At 43.0% G+C, this 20,318-nt stretch overlaps 1 protein-coding gene across 1 annotated transcript in view; it reads left to right on the plus strand.

Moving 5' to 3' along the window:
- Positions 1 to 1,201: 1,201 nt before the first annotated feature.
- Positions 1,202 to 20,318, plus strand: part of LOC113693474 (uncharacterized) — a 31,554-nt gene continuing 12,437 nt past the window's right edge. Inside the window, exons 1-2 of the mRNA XM_072053615.1 lie at positions 1,202 to 2,053; positions 5,254 to 5,652. Of these exons, the coding sequence (XP_071909716.1) occupies positions 1,202 to 2,053; positions 5,254 to 5,652 (1,251 nt within the window). The remainder of the gene's footprint in view (positions 2,054 to 5,253; positions 5,653 to 20,318) is intronic.

The raw sequence follows: 20,318 nt of genomic DNA on the forward strand, positions 1-20,318 counted from the left end.
AGGAAGTGACGGTGGTGCACGACGTTCGTTTAACGACGGTGCATGAAACATCACCTACTTGAGTGGTGAGTATACTACTCACTTAAATGTTACAAAGTGGCTTTGTTATATGTGAATTTGATGCCTTGAAGGCTTATTTGGCTATTGGAAGTGATTGAGGTGAGGGTGTACTTGACCGCCCTCACCCCCTTGTGATTCCATTCATGACTGTTTACCGTTTTACTGAAATACTGCACTTGCTATATGAGATATTGAATTCCATTCATGGAAAACTGATTTGGTGTCGTTTGGATGAATATCCAACGGCCTTACTGTATTACCGAGCTCAACCCCGTAGGTAGTCAATTGAATCGAGCCGGCGAGGGCTTGGTCGTGAAAATTGACATGCCACGGGGACTGTACTGGGGAATCTTGTAGTAATGAGACTCTTGGTTCCGGTATACTCGAGTATTACCAAAAGCTACTGATTGGAGTGCGGGCCCGGTTGGGGAATGTTGGGTGGAAGGAATGGAAGTGAAGTGAGGTCTACGGTTTGGTACTCTTAACATTGACGGAGGGTCAATGAGGTTGGATCAAGACTGTAAGCGTGGAAATGGGCTCTTGAGAGCCGTCCGTATCCTTTTACCGTTTTGTTTCATTCCTTAATTGTGTACTTTAATTGAAAGGTCATGCTATATGCTCTTTGTTGCTTATGTGGTAGTAACTCACTGGGCTTAAGCTCATTCCGTTCCATTTGTTTTCCTTACAGGAAAATGACCACTTTTGGAAAAGATTGTGTTAGATGGTTGTCAAGTTGAGCTCATGTAAATGTATCTTTTGAATAGCTCTTTGAATGAAACCCTAATGGGTATTGGGTTCAGTTTCTTTTGATTGGCAAACCGAACCTGTATATTCATGATGAATGGTTTTGGCATGCCATTTGGTTGTAAATGTTGAATTTCAATGTATGTATATGTTGGATTGATGTTTGGTTGAGCTCCGGATTCTGACGTGGCCGGTACTGTTCATCATCGGCTTCGATTTTCGTTTTTTTTTATTTTGTGATTTTGACTTGTTGGCGCGCGTTGTTGTGTCCGGAACGTAGTAGATCGACGTAAACTGATCCGTTAGTCCTGGCGAGAGCTGGGCAGGCAGTCCGCTAACCCCTTTGGTTCGCCTTAGGGGAAGGTGGGGCTGTTACATGATTGCACAATGCCCAAATATGCGGACTGAAGGAAGCACTTCACGGGCAGAAGGGACTACGCCAAAACCAGTAAATGCAGCAGAGAATCGACCGAAAGTGCTTGCGCGGGTTTATGCTATGGGCCATCAGGAGGTGATTGACCCTTCGGCAGTCATCGAAGGTACGCTTTCTATATTTCGGCGTACCGCAAGGGTGTTAATAGATCCTGGTGCTACCCATTCTTTTGTGAGTCCTGCATTTATGGCACATATAGTTATTAAAGCAGAAAAGCTGCCATATGATTTGGAAATAAAGACTCCCATTACCAATAAGAGCATCCTTGCCAATATGATGTACAAAGGCTGTGACGTGTGGATAGGGGAACGAAAGTTATCGGTAGATTTAATAGAATTAGCTCTTAAGGGGTACGATCTTATATTAGGTATGGATTGGCTAGCTAAGTATCATGAACGCCTAGACTGCAGTACGAAAAAGGTTGACTTGCACATACCGGGTGGGCCTACATTGCAATTAGATTTACGAGGAAAGTTAGCCTCTACCACTCTTATTTCTGGGATTCGGGCCCAGAAATTGCTAAGTAAGGGTGCTCGAGGGTTTTTGGCCATGTTGATTAATACCCCAGGAGAGCAATTAAAAGTAGAAAATGTGCCGGTGGTGTGTGAGTATCTTGAGATGTTTCCCGAAGAGTTGACCTCACTACCGCCGGAAAGAGAAATCGAATTTAAGATTGATCTGCACCCAGGGACGGAACCAATATCGAAAACCCCTTACCGCATGGCTCCTGCGGAACTGAAGGAATTGAAAATACAGTTGCAGGAATTATTGGATCGAGGATTTATTCAGGAAAGTGAATCTCCTTGGGGAGTCTCTGTGAGGACCCGTAATTTTCTTCATTTCTAGGTTTTAATTTCTTTTAATTATACGTTTTTCCACCTTTTCTTTATTCAAAAAATTGTGCAAATAAATTTTATGAGTAAATATAGCTTTTAAATGATTTTTCTAGTATCGGTTAGTTTTTGAGAAATTAAGAGCGTATATTGGACGTGGGACCCGCTAGTGCGGAAAATTTGGAAAATTTCGGCCAACTAGGTTAAGTTTTGTATACTGGGTTTAATTTATCAGATGTTAAGAGATAATTAGAGGATACCTAGATGGACTATCATTGGAGAGACAAAAGGATAGAGTTGCATTAAAAAGGGTGACACGTGTCACCTTCCTATTCAACCTTGACTTTGACCATTATTTCTTACCTTTACTAATACTCAATTTTGACCCAAAAAGCCCCTAAATTTCTGCAAGCTTGGCCGAACCTCTCTCTCTCAAGAAAGAAAGAAAACTCTTCAAGTTTTAGCTCCAATCTTGCTCAAGTTGAACCATCCAACCATTTGATCTTGCAATTACTCCATAAAACCTCTTCACTTAGTGTTTGTGAGTTGTTTGGTGGAGTTGTTTGGGAAGCTAAGGTGACAAGTTGCTCTCCCTCTTGTTTTACTAAGGTGAGTAGTGGATGAACCCCTCTCCTCCCTTAATTGATGCTTAAATCATGATTAGTGGTGGTATGAGATGCAATATTATGGATTATTTCTTGATTTGTGGTTGAAGTGATGAAGTTTTATTATTTTTGGAGATTTTTCTGTTTTAATATAAGCATGATTGGGTGGTTATCTATGATGATTGGAAATGGTATATAATGACTCTAGGAGGTGGAAAAAGTGATTAATTGCAACCAATTTCTGGTTTGGAAGAAATTTCAGAAAATTAGGGTTCTTGAGGGAGCATTCTGTCCGAATTTTTAGCTCCTAGTTAGAGGCCGAATTGGCCTTAGCTTAAAACATTAAAGTTGTAGGGAATGACATTTTAGAGGTGCCTACAAAATTTCAGGTCAATCGGAGTAGTGTAGAATGAGAAAAGTCGAAATTACCCTTGCTGTCCTGGTTTTATCCGAATGTAAGAATTGCCCCTGTAATTGGTTGTTTTGGCTGGAATTGCTTCCGAATTGGTTGTTGAGGCCTTCTGATGAAATTTAGCCCTATTTCTTAGATTTCAGCTGGTTTTGGAATTTCTGTATTTGGACTTGGAGAGCCTGAGTTATGATGTTTCCGCTAGAATGCATTTTGGTGAATATGCTTTACGTTTTTGATGTAGTATCTTGCATTTTTGACCTGTTTTCACTCAAAACTGGGTTGAGTGACCTTCTGTGATGTTGTAGCCCTATCTTTTAGCTTCGAAATGGTGGGTCTTGTACCCTCATCCAATAATCGTAGTGAAATTGGTGCCATTACCGCGAAATGAGGTCAAAAACTGTTTTTTCAGGGCTAAAACTAATTCCATTTCCGGATTTTTCTGGTTTCCTCTAATGCTTATATATGCTTATGGAACCCTATTGTGATCGTGTTGGCATTGGTTTATGACTTGTAATCGAGTCTTCTTGTGCTTATTGGAATATTCTAGGGCTTGACTTTTATTTCCGGTCATTTTCCTAGCTAACTTTTGTACTTGGATAACCTTGAGCCTATTGAACGGCTGTGGTGATGAATGTATATTGAGTATGACTTTGGGAGTTGATTGAGGAAAATAATGAAACCGTGATGGCTGGAAAAGTAAGAAATTTAGGGGAAGTGCTGTCCAAATTTTCTAGGCCGATTGGTTCCTTTAAGTTTGAATTGGCTTGTGATAGAAATGAAGGGCTTTTGGGTTGTTGAACCTAGGCCTTCATGTTACCTTTTTGTTCCCAAAAATCATGTTTTGTACCCTTGCATTAGTAATTATTTGGCGAGGCATACGACTAGTAGTCGAGCCACACATGTGCATTTTGTTTACTCGATTCTGGATGTGAAACCTTCAATTGGTTTACTTTGATTATTTTAGGGTTTCTTGGCGATTAAAGCCAATCCGAAGTGAAAACTTTTGAGGTATCTGTACTTGAACCGGTGAGTGTACCACTCCCCTCCATTGCTGTTTAACTTGATTTCTGCTCTGCAATCTGTTTAATTTGTTTGAGACGAGGGTGTACTTTATCACACTCGTTCTCTTGTCTGTTCATATGCCAATTTTGGTGTCAATCTGAATCTGTATCTGTATCTGATATCTGTATCTGTATCTGTTCGGACGTCGTTTGGAAACTTGTAACCAACGATCTTTCTGTGACCTATGAGCTCAAACCCTGTGGCTAAGTTATTCGAGTCGGTCCGACAAGGGCCTGGACGATTAGATAACGAACCACGGTAGTCTGTTTTGGGATCTTTGGGTATTGAGACCCTTGATTCCGGTATACTCGAGTATTACCATTTCTGTTTCTGTTGAGGTGAGCGGGCCCGGTAAAGGGGTGTTTGGTGGACGGAATTTGGTGTAAAGTGGGGTCTACGGACGTGTTGGTTCTATATACGTTGACGGAGAGTCAACCGGCTTGGATCAAGTACTGCGCTGGAAAGCTGGCTCCTGAGAGCCACATGTATCCTTCCTATTTGAGTTCTTGTGTTTACCTGTCTTACTTTATAGCGAGCATGTGTATCTGATTTGTATAACGTGAAATGCCTGATTTTTTTTGCTACATGTTTGGTACCTCATTGGGCGTAAGCTCACCCCCTTTCTGTTACCTTTGTTTTCCTTACAGGAACCTCTTTTGGAAATCATGATTTTGAGAAGCGAGTTGAGCTAGTTAGAAAATCTTTTGTTCTTTTGTATAGCTCCTCGAGAATGAGCAAACTCTAAATGTATTTCGTTTCACTGGTTCCATTTGAATTGTAAACCTAGCGACATGTATATATGAAAGCGTTTTCCCCATGTTTAAGCTTGGCGGTCTTCAATCGTTCATTTCTTTTGGGTCCTATCTTGCATAATATCGGATTTGTGTGATTCGACTCCGTAGTCCTGGCGAGAGTTGGGCAGGCGGTCCGCTGAACCCTTTGGTTCGTCTTAGGGTGAGGTGGGGCTGTCACAGTCTCGGTACTATTTGTAAAGAAAAAAGATGGAGGTTACGGATGTGCATCGATTACCGGGGACTAAATAATCTCACGATTAAGAACAAATATCCCCTACCACTGATTGATGAGTTATTTGACCAACTGCAGGGTGCAGTTGTATTTTCTAAGCTGGATCTTCGACAAGAATATTACCAACTAAGGATCCGGAAGGAGGATATCCCTAAGACCGGGTTTAATTCGCTGTACGGGCATTTTGAATTTGTAGTCATGCCCTTTGGATTGACAAATGCTCCAGTCGCATTTATGGACTTAATGCACCGAGTCTTCAAACCTTACCTAAACCAATTTGTTGTGGTATTTATTGATGATATTCTGGTCTACTCGAAAACTCATGAAGATCATGAACGGCATTTGAGGTTAGTGCTACAGACTCTTAAGGAGCACCAATTATATGCTAAGTTTAGTAAGTGTGAATTCTGGCTGGACAAGGTGTCTTTCCTTGGACACGTGATTTCTAGGGATGGTATAGCGGTGGACCCCGCTAAGGTGAAAGCCGTCACAGAATGGAAACGGCCAGAGAGCCCAATTGAAGTTAGAAGTTTCTTAGGGCTTGCAGGATATTATCGCCGCTTCATAAAGGACTTTTTCTAAGATAGCTGGACCTCTGACGGACTTGACTAAAATTCACAATCAATTTATCTGGACTTCGAAGTGCGAGACTAGTTTTCAAGAGCTAAAAGGGCGATTAACTTCTGCACCGATTCTTACTTTGCCTAACGGGAAAGACAACTTTGTGGTATATACGGATGCGTCTCGAATGGGTTTAGGATGTGTACTTATGCAAAATGGACAAGTGATAGCCTATGAATCCCGAAAATTGAAACCCCATGAGCAAAATTACCCGACTCACGACTTGGAATTAGCTGCGGTTGTGACGGCCCCACCTCCCCCTAGGGCGTACCCCAGGGTTCGGCGGGTCGCCTGCCCAGCTCTCGCCGGGACTCAGTCGATCACTACAATCCTCAAGTGAATTACAATATAAATCTCAAATATACATCACATGGTCCACAAACATACATCCAAGTCTCCAATAATTACATGTCATAAGCAAAGCGGAAATGATTCTCAACTATACATAAAATGATTCCAAATCCAAATTATACAAGAGATATGCCATCCAGTCACGTGAACAAGTACTACAAGTCCTTCCTTCGCCACGAACCCTGTGGAGGGGAATAAAATATTTTTGGGGTGAGCTAGAAGCTCAGCGAGTAATCATTAAAATCAATAATCAAATCGATTTCACAATAGTTCATTTCAATGATGTCATAAATCAAATGATAAGTCCAGAAACAATTACAACATTTACAATACATTAAAATGGAGTATCAATAATTCAAGGAACATTTACAATGGAAAGCGATAGTAACATTCATTAAAAGGATACAGGCTCACATGGAGCTATTCGTTTGTTCGTTAGTTCCCCTGACATTTCCCCTTATTCCTCCAATCGTTTGAAAATACATTTTTTTTGTAAGTAGAATCCCTCGTTCATCCTTTTGTTTGTTCATCCCCTTTTCCGGACGTTGACCGGACTCCACCCATCCGACCATTGGCCGGACTCCACCCATCCGGACGTAGCCGGACTACAAGGTAATACTCGAGTATACCAAATTCACCCAGGGTCACCATATCGCCCGACCGAGTCCGCTTCTGGCTCGAGTCGATCGGTAACAAAGGGCAGTGGCCAATTCAGCCAAACGGCTTACATTCATGCGCAACTAGCATTTCAATAATTAAATCCTTGAAAATTGCACAGTTATTTAGGTCGAGTGCGATAAAGTACACACTCACCTAGAAAGCTCGTTTTGGAAATCATTCAAAGCACTTAACACGTTATCAATCAATAATACAAGTCATGAAGTCAAGAAAATATAACAAATAAGGAACACTCACATGCAAGCTCGCATGATATGCAAGAAAACAGTTCAAAAGTAACTTTGGAAACAGTTTAAAGGTAAATAATGCAAGAAAACGGTACGAAAGTAACTTTGGAATCAGCTCAAAAGTAAATAATGCAGGAAACGGTTCATAAATAACTTCAGAAATAGTTTGAGGTCACTCACCTCCATGGCTCAGCAACCATCCATCATATATCATTGCCTTGCTCAAATCCAAGTCTTAGATCACAAACTCAATGCAAACAAGTCCTTTAAAAGTTCGGACAGCACTTCCCCTAAATTTGCTTACTTTTCCAGCCATCATAGCTTCATTATTTCCTCAGCCAGTCCCAAAGGTACACACACAACAACAAGTTCATCTAATAGCCATTCAAAAAGCTCCAAGTAGTACTAGTACAAGTCAAGCTAGGGAAAAGTTCGGAAATGAAAGTTAAGCTCAAAACCAGAAAAATAGCTTTGACGTCATTTTGCGGTAATAGTACCAAAGGCGGTACGATTGTCGGATGAAGGTGCAAGACCCACCGTTTAAGAGATAGGGGTACAATATTACAGAAGGTCAATCAACCCAGTTTCTAGTGTAACCAGGTCAAATATGCAAGATACTACACCAGAATCACAAAAATAGATTCACAGAACGCATTCTAGCGGAAACATCATAACTCAGGCTCTCCAAGTCCAAATCCAGAAATTCCAAAACCAGCTGAAAGCTAAGAAATAGGACTAAATTTCATCAGAAGGTCTCAACATCCAATTCGGAAGCAATTCCAGCCAAAACAACCAATTACAGTCGCAAATCCCAATTTCGGGTAAACCAGAACAGCAATAGTAATTTAGACTTTTCTCATTCTACACTACTCTGATTGACCTGAAATTTTGTAGGAACCTCTAAAATGTCATTCCCTACAACTTTCATGTTTTAAGCCAAGGCTAATTCGGCCTCTAACTAGGACCTAAAATTTCGGACAGAATGCCCCCCTCAAGAACCCTAGTTTTCTGAAATTTCATCCAAACCAGAAATTACTTGCAATCTTCCACTTTTTCCACCTTCTAGAATCATTATATACTATTTCCAATCATCATATATAGCTACACAATCATGCTTATTTTAAAACAGAAAAATCCCCAAAAATAATAAAACTTCATCACTTCAACCACAAATCAAGAAATAATCCATAAACTTGCATCTCACACCACCACTAATCATGATTTAAGCATCAACTAAGGAAGGAGAGTGATTCTTCACAACTCACCTTAGCAACTCAAGAAAGGAAGCAACTTAGCACCTTGGTCTTCCAAACCACTTCACAACCAACCTTAATACCACTAAACTAAGAGGTTTTATGGAGGAAATCCAAGTTTAATTGGTTAAATTGTTTGATTGGAGCAAGAAATGAAGAAGTAAGATGAAAGCTTTCCTTTCTTTTCTCCTTGTGAAGCTCAGCCAAGATGACGAAGAATGAAGGTAATTTTGGATCAATTTGGTACTTATTTGGTAAAGGTAGTAAGATGGTCAAATGTCAAAGTCCAACCTTCAATAACAAGGTGACACTTGTCACCCTTTAAGCTTGAGATTATCTTCTTGTCTCTCCAAGACAAATATCTTAACACCTTGTAAAATAATATCACTCAATACAAAATTCCTACAAGTTGTCAAAAATATAATGCATTTACCGCACTAGCGGGTCCCACGTCCAAAATACGCTTTTAATTTCTCAAAAACTAACCGATACTAGAAAAATCATTTTAAAACTATTTTTGCTCAAAACTTTATCTGGGGAATTTTTCTAATCAAGAAAATGTAGAAAAGGCGGGCGATTAAAAAAAAATAAACCCTAGAAAATTAGAAAATTTCCGGGTTCTCAAACTCATTTTTTTCGGGGCGTCACAATCTCCCCTCCTTAAAAGAATGTCGTCCTCGACATTCCCTCTTATACCTATCAAGTCAAGACATCCCGCACAAATCTCTCAAGAGTCAAATCAAACCCACAGTCCGGCATCCTAAACTTCAACCCTAGGATACACTACAGAGATCTGAAGCCTAAGCTCTGATACCAACTGTGACGGCCCCACCTCCCCCTAGGGCGTACCCCAGGGTTCGGCGGGTCGCCTGCCCAGCTCTCGCCGGGACTCAGTCGATCACTACAATCCTCAAATGAATTACAATATAAATCTCAAATATACATCACATGGTCCACAAACATACATCCAAGTCTCCAATAATTACATGTCATAAGCAAAGCGGAAATGATTCTCAACTATACATAAAATGATTCCAAATCCAAATTATACAAGATATATGCCATCCAGTCACGTGAACAAGTACTACAAGTCCTTCCTTCGCCATGAGCCCTGTGGAGGGGAATAAAATATTTTTGGGGTGAGCTAGAAGCTCAGCGAGTAACCATTAAAATCAGTAATCAAATCGGTTTCACAATAGTTCATTTCAATGATGTCATAAATCAAATGATAAGTCCAGAAACAATTACAACATTTACAATACATTAAAATGGAGTATCAATAATTCAAGGAACATTTACAATGGAAAGCGATAGTAACATTCATTAAAAGGATAGGGCTCACATGGAGCTATTCGTTTGTTCGTTAGTTCCCCTGACATTTCCCCTTATTCCTCCAATCGTTTGAAAATACATTTTTTTTGTAAGTAGAATCCCTCGTTCATCCTTTTGTTCGTTCATCCCCTTTTCCGGACGTTGACCGTGTGACGACCCCACTTCTCCCAAAGGCGAACCCAAGGGTATCGGCGGGCCGCCTGCCTAGCTCGCGCCAGGACTCAAAACTTAAAGCAATAAAACTAGATAAATAGAAAGAGCACTATATACAATATATATAATGTGACAGCCCCACTTTCCCCTAAGGCGAACCAAAGAGGTTAGCGGACTGCCTGCCCAGCTCTCGCCTGGACTAACGGTACAGTTTACGTCAATCTATAACGTTCCGGAACATACCATTGCGCGCAAACAAGCCAAAATCACAAAATAAAAAAAATGTAAATCGAAGCCGAAATGAATAGTAAAATGCCCGCCAGAATCCGGCCAGAACCTGGCCGGATTTTCGGCCGGATTCTCGGCCGGATACTGGGCCGAGAGCAAAACCCCAAAAATCTCTTTTTTTTTTCCTTCCATCACAATCCGGCCGGCAATCCGGCCAAGATCCGGCCGGATTGTCTGGCCGGATACCCGGCCGAGAGCAACTGGCCGGGTTCCATTTTTCCCCAGGCAATCCGGCCTGCAATCCGGCCAGTTTCTGGCCGGATTCCTGGCCGGATTCGCCACTGTTCATCCTCGGCAAAAATTTTCCTTTTCCGTTTGAAAGTCGTGTCATTCCGAAATCAATCCAAACACCAACCAAACATATATATACATTGGAAATCAACATTTACAAGCCAAACGGCCTACCAAAGTATCCATTTAGTTCATACATATCCAAGTAGCCAATTACACACCAAACATTGGTGGAATTAAAGTACTTAGGGTTTTCACCCTCAAGGAGCTATTCAAAAATACATATACATGAGCTCAACTTGCATTCAACTATCATAACCTTTCCAAAAGTGTTCATTTGCCTGTAAGGAAAACAAATAACACGGAATGAGCTAAAGCCCAGTGGTATACCACCCAATAAGCAATCAAAGTCATATAAGAATGAACTTTCATTTAAAGTGCTCAAATAAGCAATGAAGCAAAACGGTAAAAGGATACGGTCGGCTCTCAAGAGCCCATTTCCACGCTTGCGATCTTGATCCAACCTCATTGACCCTCCGTCAATGTTAAAAGTACCAAACCGTAGACCACACTTTACTTCCACTTCCTTCCACCCAACATACCCCAACCGGGCCCGCACTCCATTTCAGTAGTTTTGGTAATACTCGAGTTTACCGGAACCAAGGGTCTCATTACCACAAGGTTCCCCAGTACAGTCCCCGTGGCATGATAATTTTCACGACCAAGCCCTCGCCGGCTCGATCCAATTAACTACCATACGGGGTTGAGCTCATAAATGCAGTAAAGCCATTGGATACTCGTCCAACGACACCAAATCAGTTTCCATGAATGGAATGCAGTATCTCATATATCCAGTGCAGTATTTCAGTAAAACACAATCAATAGCCATGAATAAAATCACAAGGGGTGTGGGCGATCAAGTACACCCTCACCTCAATCATTTCCAATAACCAAGTAAGCCTTCAAGGCATCAAATACACATAGCACAAAGCCACATTATAACAAGTAAGTGAGTAGTATACTCACCAAGCAAGTAAGTGGTATTTCATGTACCACGATCACCAAGCCGTCGTGCACTACCTTCACGCCCTAGAACATGTAACACATACAATGAGACTCGATACCGGGCCATATACCAATGCCAAACATAACCCAAAAAGGGTTTCACATGCATAAGTAAGCATGATAGCAAACCAGAAATTGGAAAATGGCCTTAGTCTTGGTCCCAAATAGAAAACTGTTCTGCCCTTATTATGCGGTAATGGTGTAAAATTCTCTACGTTTATCGGATGGGGGTGTAAGACCCACCGTTTCGAAGCTATGAAACAGGGCTACAATAATATAGAAGACCACTCAATCCAGTTCCTAACACAACTAGGTCAAATACACGAAATACTATACCAGAATTCCCAAAACAGGTTTGCAAAACGCAGAAAACTGTAATCGGTATATCTCAGTCCATACAAGTCCAAATGCGGAAATTCCAAAGGTATATGTTAGCTAAGACATTCAGCTACATTTCATCAGAAGACACCAACTTCAAAATCCAAGCCAATTCCAGTCAAAATGGCCAATTACTATCGCAATTTTCGCACTCTGTCCAAAACAGAACAGCTACAGTAATTTCGTCACAACTCACCCTACACTCATCCAAATGCCCTGAAATTTTACAGACACCTCAAACACCTCAATACCTACAACTTTCATGTTTTGAGTAAAGTCTAATTCGGCCTCTAACCCAGTGATCAAAAACCGGACAGAATTGGGGGTTCAAGAACCCTAACTTTTCAAATTTCACACCAAATCCAAAATTGGTTGCATTTATCCACATTTCACATCCACTAGAGCCATTAGAGTCCATTGCCAATCATTACAAACAACCACACCATCATAATCCAATTAAACCAGAAAAATCATCATAAAATGGAAAACTTCACCAAAACAAACCAAATCAAGAAACAAATCATATATTCCTTCTCTCATGCCCCCATTAAGCACAAAATAAGCATCATTAGGTGTAGTAGGGTGTTTCAAGCTTCACTTACCAAGAAACAAGAGAGAGGAAGATGTGGAGCACCTTAGTCCTTCAAACAAAGTTCACCAAACAACTTGCTAGCACTAGAAGGAAAGTTTTTATGGAGTGAAATCTTGTTTATGGGCTTGATTGAGATGATTTGCTAGTAGAAACTTGAAGATTGAAGAAGTTCTCCTTCTTGCAAGAGTGAGAGAGAGAGCCGGCCAAAGGGAAAGAAAAATGAGGAAATTTTGTGAATTTTTTGAGATATTTAACCTTTGGTCAAGAAAGTCAAAATTGTGAATAGTATTTCTTAAAAGTTCAACCAATAAGAAGGTGACAAGTGTCACTCTATTAAATGCATCCTTATCATTCTTTTCTCTCTCACATCAATCACTTCACACACACTACTTATCTCTTAATACCCGATAAACTTTTAACAGTATCCGAAACTTAACCTTATTGGCCGAATTTTTCCGAACTTATCGCACTAGTGGGTCCCATGTCCAATATTTATTCTTAATTTTCTAAAATTTCTCCAATGCTAGAAAAATCATCTTAAAACTATAATTGCTCATAAAATCCACTAAGAAAAATATTTCTAAGCCAGAAAATGCAGAAAACATGCAATCAAGGGGAAATAAACCCTAGGAAAATAATTAGGGTTTTACGGGCTCTCACACTCTCCCCCCCTTAAAAGAATTTCGTCCTCGAAATTTCTCACCTTAATTCCCGAAAAGGTTTGGGTATTTCTTTCGCATCTCCTCTTCCATCTCCCAGGTAGCTTCCTCCACTCCGTGGTTTCTCCATAGCACCTTCACTAGTGGAATCCGTTTGTTTCGGAGCTCTTTGACTTTTCGATCGAGTACTTGGACCGGTTTCTCTTCATAGGCCAGTGATTCATCTACTTCGATATCCTCCGGTTGTAAAACATGAGATGGGTCAGGATGGTACTTCTTTAGCATCGAGATGTGAAACACATCGTGGATTCGAGAGAGACTGGACGGTAGCTCCAATCGATACGCGACCACTCCAACCCTCTGAAGGATCTTGTAGGGTCCGACGTACCGCGGTTGAAGCTTCTTTCCTTTACCCGTTGTAAGACTTCGTAAGGGTGTGATCTTAAGAAATACTTGATCTCCAACTTCAAATTCCAAATCCTTCCTTCGGTTATCCGCGTAGCTCTTTTGGCGACTCTGGGCGGTTTGAAGTCGTTGCCTTATCAACTTGACCTTCTCGTGAGCCTCTTCCATCCATGGAATAGTTGTCGGGTCCAGTGCCTTCTTTTCGCCAACCTCATCCCAGTAAATCGGTGAGCGGCACTTGCGTCCGTAGAGAGCTTCGTACGGAGCCATTTGAATCGACGAATGGAAACTATTGTTATATGCAAATTCGACTAAGGTCATGTGCTGACCCCAATTGCCTCCGAAGTCTAGAATACATGTTCGTAGCATGTCCTCAAGAGTTTGAATAGTCCGTTCCGACTGGCCATCCGTCTGAGGGTGATAAGTAGTGCTCAAATTGAGTTTCGTCCCCAGGGTTTCTTGAAATTTCTGCCAAAATCGTGATACGAACCGTGGATCCCGATCGGAGACGATGCTTACTGGCACGCCGTGTAGCCTTACAATTTCATCCATGTACAATCGGGTCAATTTGTCCATTGAGTACTTCATGTTCACCGGCAAGAAATGGGCCGATTTGGTTAATCGATCAACGATCACCCAAACGGCATCGTGTCCTCTTTGCGTCCTCGGTAAACCGGAAACGAAGTCCATTGTGATGTTTTCCCACTTCCACTCGGGTATCTCCAAGGGTTGTAACAGACCCGATGGTTTTTGATGCTCTGCCTTCACTTGCTGGCAAATAAGACATTTCTGCACGTATTGAGCTATTTCCCTCTTCATATTATCCCACCAATAGGTCCCTTTCAGGTCTTGATACATCTTGCTGCCACCCGGATGGATTGTATACTTGGACCGATGAGCTTCCTCCAGAATTTCCGCTTTCAACAATTCATCCTTTGGTACCACCATTCGATTTCGGTGTTTCAAAATACCCTCAGGACTCAAATTAAAGTCCGTAGTTTCTCCCTTTTCCAATTTCTCTCTCCACTTCCGTACCATCAGATCCTCGCCTTGCGCCTCTTTTATACGTTCCAGTAGAGTGGATGTAACCCTAATATTGCCAAATATCACCTTATGGCTTCCCAAACAGGGTTGCCACTCGCACACGGACTCTAGCAAATCCCATTCCTTAATCATTAGCCCTGCTACTTGCACTTTACGACTCAAGGCATCCGCTACTACATTTGCCTTTCCCGGATTGTAGTTGATTGTACAATCGTAGTCCTCCAGAAATTCCATCCATCGCCGTTGCCTCATGTTCAGCTCCTTCTGGGAGAAAAGGTATCTCAGACTCTTGTGATCCGAATACACTTCGAAGGTCACCCCATATAGGTAATGCCTCCACTTTTTCAGAGCAAATACAACAGCGGCTAATTCCAGGTCGTGAGTCGGGTAGTTCTGCTCGTGAAGCTTCAATTTCCTAGAGGCGAAAGCTATCACATTCCGGTTCTGCATCAAAACACATCCCAATCCCTCTCGCGACGCGTCCGCATATACTGCAAACCCGTCCACTCCATTTGGCAAGACCAGTACCGGAGCCATGGTCAATCTTTTCTTTAATTCCTGAAAACTCGTTTCGCATCGGCCGCTCCAGATAAACTGGCCATGCTTCTTCGTCAAGTCAGTTAATGGTCCGGCTAACTTGGAGAAATCTTTAATGAACCTTCGGTAATACCCAGCTAGCCCTAGAAAGCTGCGAATCTCCGTGGGGGTTTCTGGCCTCTTCCAATTGGTCACAGCTTCAACCTTCGCCGGGTCCACTGCAATACCTTCATGAGAGATCACGTGCCCTAGAAATGCCACTTTCTCCAACCAGAACTCGCATTTACTAAACTTAGCATACAGTTGATGTTCCCGTAACGTCTGCAATACTACTCTCAAATGCTCCTCATGCTCCCCACGTGACTTAGAGTAGACCAAAATGTCGTCAATGAATACCACGACAAATCGGTCTAGATAAGGTTTAAAAACCCTATGCATTAGGTCTATGAAGGCGGCGGGAGCATTGGTCAGTCCAAAAGGCATAACGGCGAACTCATAATGCCCGTATCTCGAGTTGAAAGCAGTTTTCGGGATGTCCTCCTTCTTTATCAATAACTGATAGTATCCCTGTGGGAGATCCAACTTCGAGAAGACCACTGCTCCTTGCAGTTGGTCAAACAACTCATCGATGTGGGGCAGTGGATACTTATTCTTGATGGTCACGTTGTTCAGCCCCCGGTAATCGATGCACATCCTCAACGTTCCATCCTTTTTCTTCACAAATAGGACCGGAGCTCCCCAAGGAGACTCACTCTCGTGAATGAATCCCCGCTCCAAAAGATCTTGCAATTGCAACTTAAGCTCTTTAAGTTCTGCAGGTGCCATTCGGTAAGGGGTTTTCGAGATAGGTGCAGTTCCAGGTAAAAGATCTATTCAAAATTCTATCTCTCTTTCCGGAGGTAAAGCCACTAACTCAACAGGAAACACGTCCGGAAATTCCCTCACTATGGCCACGTCTTCTACTTTTAACTTATCCGTAGGGGTATTAATTAGAAAGGCCAAAAATCCTTGCGCCCCTCTACTTATCAGTTTCCTAGCTCGAATGCCCGAAATGAGAGCAGATGAGGCTAACCTACCCCTTATATCTAACCTTAAGGTTGCCTCGCCAGGAATGCGAAATTCAACTATTTTCGTTTTACAGTCCAGTTGGGCGTTATATCTGGCTAACCAGTCCATACCCAGAATCACGTCGTACCCCTTAATGGATAAGCTAATCAAGTCCCCTAAAAATCTCCTTTCACCTACCCATACATCGCAATCCCTATAAACCATACTAGTCACCAAACGTTGATTCCCCGTAGGTGTACTAACCTCTAAGTCATATGGTAAACTAGCAGGTTTTATATCGATGCCACACATGAAATCAGGGTTAACAAACGAATGAGTGGCACCAGGATCAATTAAAACTTTGGCAAAGCGGTGGAAAATAGGGATCGTACCTTCCACCACCTCGGAAGACTCTGGGACCTGATGGGGCTCTAAGGAGTATACCCTAGCTGGCACTTTTGGTTTGGATCCGTCTCCCTTGGCCGCTCCAGTATTGGTCCTCGACGGTAGTTGGCTCCCCTTTCCGTCTTGTTTCAGGACCGGACATGTAGCCAGCTGATGGTCCGCACTTCCACACCGCAGGCATTTACCCAGTTTCCTCCAGCAATTATCCTCGGTGTGGTTTGTCTTCCCACAGTGCCCACAGGGACCACGAGGTGCAGAAGCCGAGCCACTCTGAACGTTTCCCTTCGGTCCTCGCCCAGCTTGACCACCCCTGAACGGAGTCCCTCTGCCTGATCCGGACTGTCGACCACCACCCATGCCTCGTCCAAATTTGGAGGGAGTGCTCTTCTCACCTTGTCCGGACGTACTCCCAGGAAAACCAGGCTTCTTAGCCTGGAAGTTTCGGACCTGAAGCCGTGCACTCTCGACCCGTTGGGCTTTTTCCATTGCCTCGCTAAAAGTAGTAATTTGAGCCGCCGCGAGGTCTTTCTGGATCTCAACGTTCAAGCCCTGAATAAAGCGCCTCACCCTTCGTTGCTCGGTCATGATTAGTTCAGGCGCGAATTTGGACAGGCGGGTAAACTGGCTCTCGTACTCCGCCACCGTCTGAGCCCCTTGCCGGAGCCGGATAAACTCGTCCTCCTTCCTCTCCTGGACTAGAGGAGGGAAAAACTTGGCATTAAATTCCCGGATGAAGTTCACCCACGTCCTTGGAGTCTGCTCTCGCTCCTATTTCTGTCTAATTACGTTCCACCAGGAACGGGCAGCCCCTTCAAGTTGAAACACGGCAAAAGTGACCTGCCGTTCGTCCGGGAAGTGTAGGGCCGCGAATATATCAACCATTTTCTCAAGCCATTTCTCAGCCACATCAGGGTCGGGTCCCCCAATAAACTTTGGCGGGGAAAACTTTTGAAAACGTTCTAGAGCTCTATCTTCGCTCTCAGTATGGTGGCCAGGGTTTCCGGGGTTAGGGTTTGGGTTTTGGCCCTGTTGTTGCACTACTTGTGCAAGTAGGTTGGTCATTTGCTGCATAGCAGCAGCTATTTGAACGTTGGGGTCTATCTGGGGTTCAGGATTTGGTCCAGTGGAAGCTTCCCCCGTTTCCCTAACCGGTGTGGGTTGCCTAATACCGCGCCCACGTCCCCGACCACTTCGTGTTCCTTCCATAAGGTATACTTGGTCTAGGCAAGATTACTAAACCAAAGCAGTAACAAAGCATGTAAGTAACAAATAAACTTTCACTTAGCACATAATGATGCAATTCAAACAAGATCACAAGCACACATATATACAAGCCAAACATATATACAAGCAGTCAGTCAAGTACGGCCAAAGCACGTACGTACACAAAAGATCCTCCCGAGGATAGGCCTATCAAAAGAAATTTACACGTAGCTAACCCTACACCCAAACGGTTAGCTAAGGCTCTATCCCTATCCCTATGTACATTCAAAAACCACCACTAGCCAAAAGGTGCCTAGATATCATAGTTTAGTCGGTTGCCGGGGTCTGAGACCCAGGCGATGGGGTAGATTCCTCCCCAGCCTCGGCCCCAGCATACGAGGCCTCATCGCTAGACTCCTCGAGTCCATCGTCGCATAGGTTAAGGATCGCCTCAGCACGACCCCTCACTTTGCGAGCTCGCTTGACCTCACGCTCGCGACCATCCCTCAGTTGATCACATAAGTCATTAACTCGGTCCTCCGCCTCATTCACGTCATACTCAAGCTCCATGATATGTGCGGCTTGCTTGTCATTGGTCGCCTTCGCCTGAGCCACCTCAGCCTCCAATGTAGCAACCGCAGCTTCAAGCTTAGTATTTTCCTTAGCAAACTCCTCGCGTTCCTTTGCCACCGACAAAACTAGTGTATTTGGGTAGGCAAAGTTGCTACGACACTCACACTGTCGAACGCGGCTGGCCGGGCTCCAACGGACCATGGCTCCCTTCTGCCTAAGTTGATACTTAATTGGCGGCAACGTGCTACGAGGACGATCTCCCGCCGGACGGTCACTCGGGTCACCACTCGCATCCATCCTATAGCAAAGGAGGAAATAATATGATTACACTTAATAGGCATAAGCAATAGAATCCTCAAATCGAGCACTTCTATAATACCCAGGCTAATTCAAACCTAGGCTCTGATACCACCTGTGACAGCCCCACTTTCCCCTAAGGTGAACCAAAGAGGTTAGCGGACTGCCTGCCCAGCTCTCGCCAGGACTAACGGTACAGTTTACGTCAATCTATAACGTTCCGGAACATACCATTGCGCGCAAACAAGTCAAAATCACAAAATAAAAAAAAAACGTAAATCGAAGCCGAAATGAATAGTAAAATGCCCGCCAGAATCCGGCCAGAACCTGGCCGGATTTCCGGCCGGATTCTCGGCCGGATACTGGGCCGAGAGCAAAACCCCAAAAATCTCTTTTTTTTTTCCTTCCATCACAATCCGGCCGGCAATCCGGCCAAGATCCGGCCGGATTGTCTGGCCGGATACCCTGCCGAGAGCAACTGGCCAGGTTCCATTTTTCCCCAGGCAATCCGGCCTGCAATCCGGCCAGTTTCTGGCCGGATTCCTGGCCGGATTCGCCACTGTTCATCCTCGGCAAAAATTTTCCTTTTCCGTTTGAAAGTCGTGTCATTCCGAAATCAATCCAAACACCAACCAAACATATATATACATTGGAAATCAACATTTACAAGCCAAACGGCCTACCAAAGTATCCATTTAGTTCATACATATCCAAGTAGCCAATTACACACCAAACATTGGTGGAATCAAAGTACTTAGGGTTTTCACCCTCAAGGAGCTATTCAAAAATACATATACATGAGCTCAACTTGCATTCAACTATCAAAACCTTTCCAAAAGTGTTCATTTGCCTGTAAGGAAAACAAATAACACAGAATGAGCTAAAGCCCAGTGGTATACCACCCAATAAGCAATCAAAGTCATATAAGAATGAACTTTCATTTAAAGTGTTCAAATAAGCAATGAAGCAAAACGGTAAAAGGATACGGTCGGCTCTCAAGAGCCCATTTCCACGCTTGCGATCTTGATCCAACCTCATTGACCCTCCGTCAATGTTAAAAGTACCAAACCGTAGACCACACTTTACTTCCACTTCCTTCCACCCAACATACCCCAACCGGGCCCGCACTCCATTTCAGTAGTTTTGGTAATACTCAAGTTTACCGGAACCAAGGGTCTCATTACCACAAGGTTCCTGATACGAACGTCGCCAACCTTGTGACGAAACCCGTAATAGATTAGCTTCAGGATCGACAAGAGGACACCAAGTTTGAAGCGGATGACCTCAACCCGTTAATCACGTGGTTAACGAACCTTGGTATAATGGTAGAAGACGCCACAACCTAGTGCGATTCTAGATTGACAAGTCACGAACACCTAGAGAAATTCTAAGGTATTCAAGAAGCCTTGGAGAAACCAAGAAAACTCTCAAAATCTGATTTATTGATTGAATGCCTAAACCATTGGAAGTGTGGGCTATTTATAGCCTTACATAGAGATGAACAACTAAATGTGGAACTAGTCTAGAGTTGTGGTCTTGACTAAGACTAACAATTGTAGGCTTGACTATTTCCATAAGACTAAGAATTGTAGGCTTGATCAAACCTTATGAGGTCATCCCTTAGGTAAAAAACCTTATGAGGTCATTGCTTAGGTAAATAACCTTATGAGATCATCGCTTAGGTAAATAAAGCAAGGCTATGGACCATTAAGCCCTTATTACAATGACTTAACTAAAACAGCAAATGTGACTAGAGAACGGTCACACATGGTTCTCTTTGGCGTACACTACATGGATGACTTTC

This window comes from Coffea arabica, chromosome 6c, assembly GCF_036785885.1.
Source record: "Coffea arabica cultivar ET-39 chromosome 6c, Coffea Arabica ET-39 HiFi, whole genome shotgun sequence".
Classification (NCBI taxonomy): domain Eukaryota; kingdom Viridiplantae; phylum Streptophyta; class Magnoliopsida; order Gentianales; family Rubiaceae; genus Coffea; species Coffea arabica.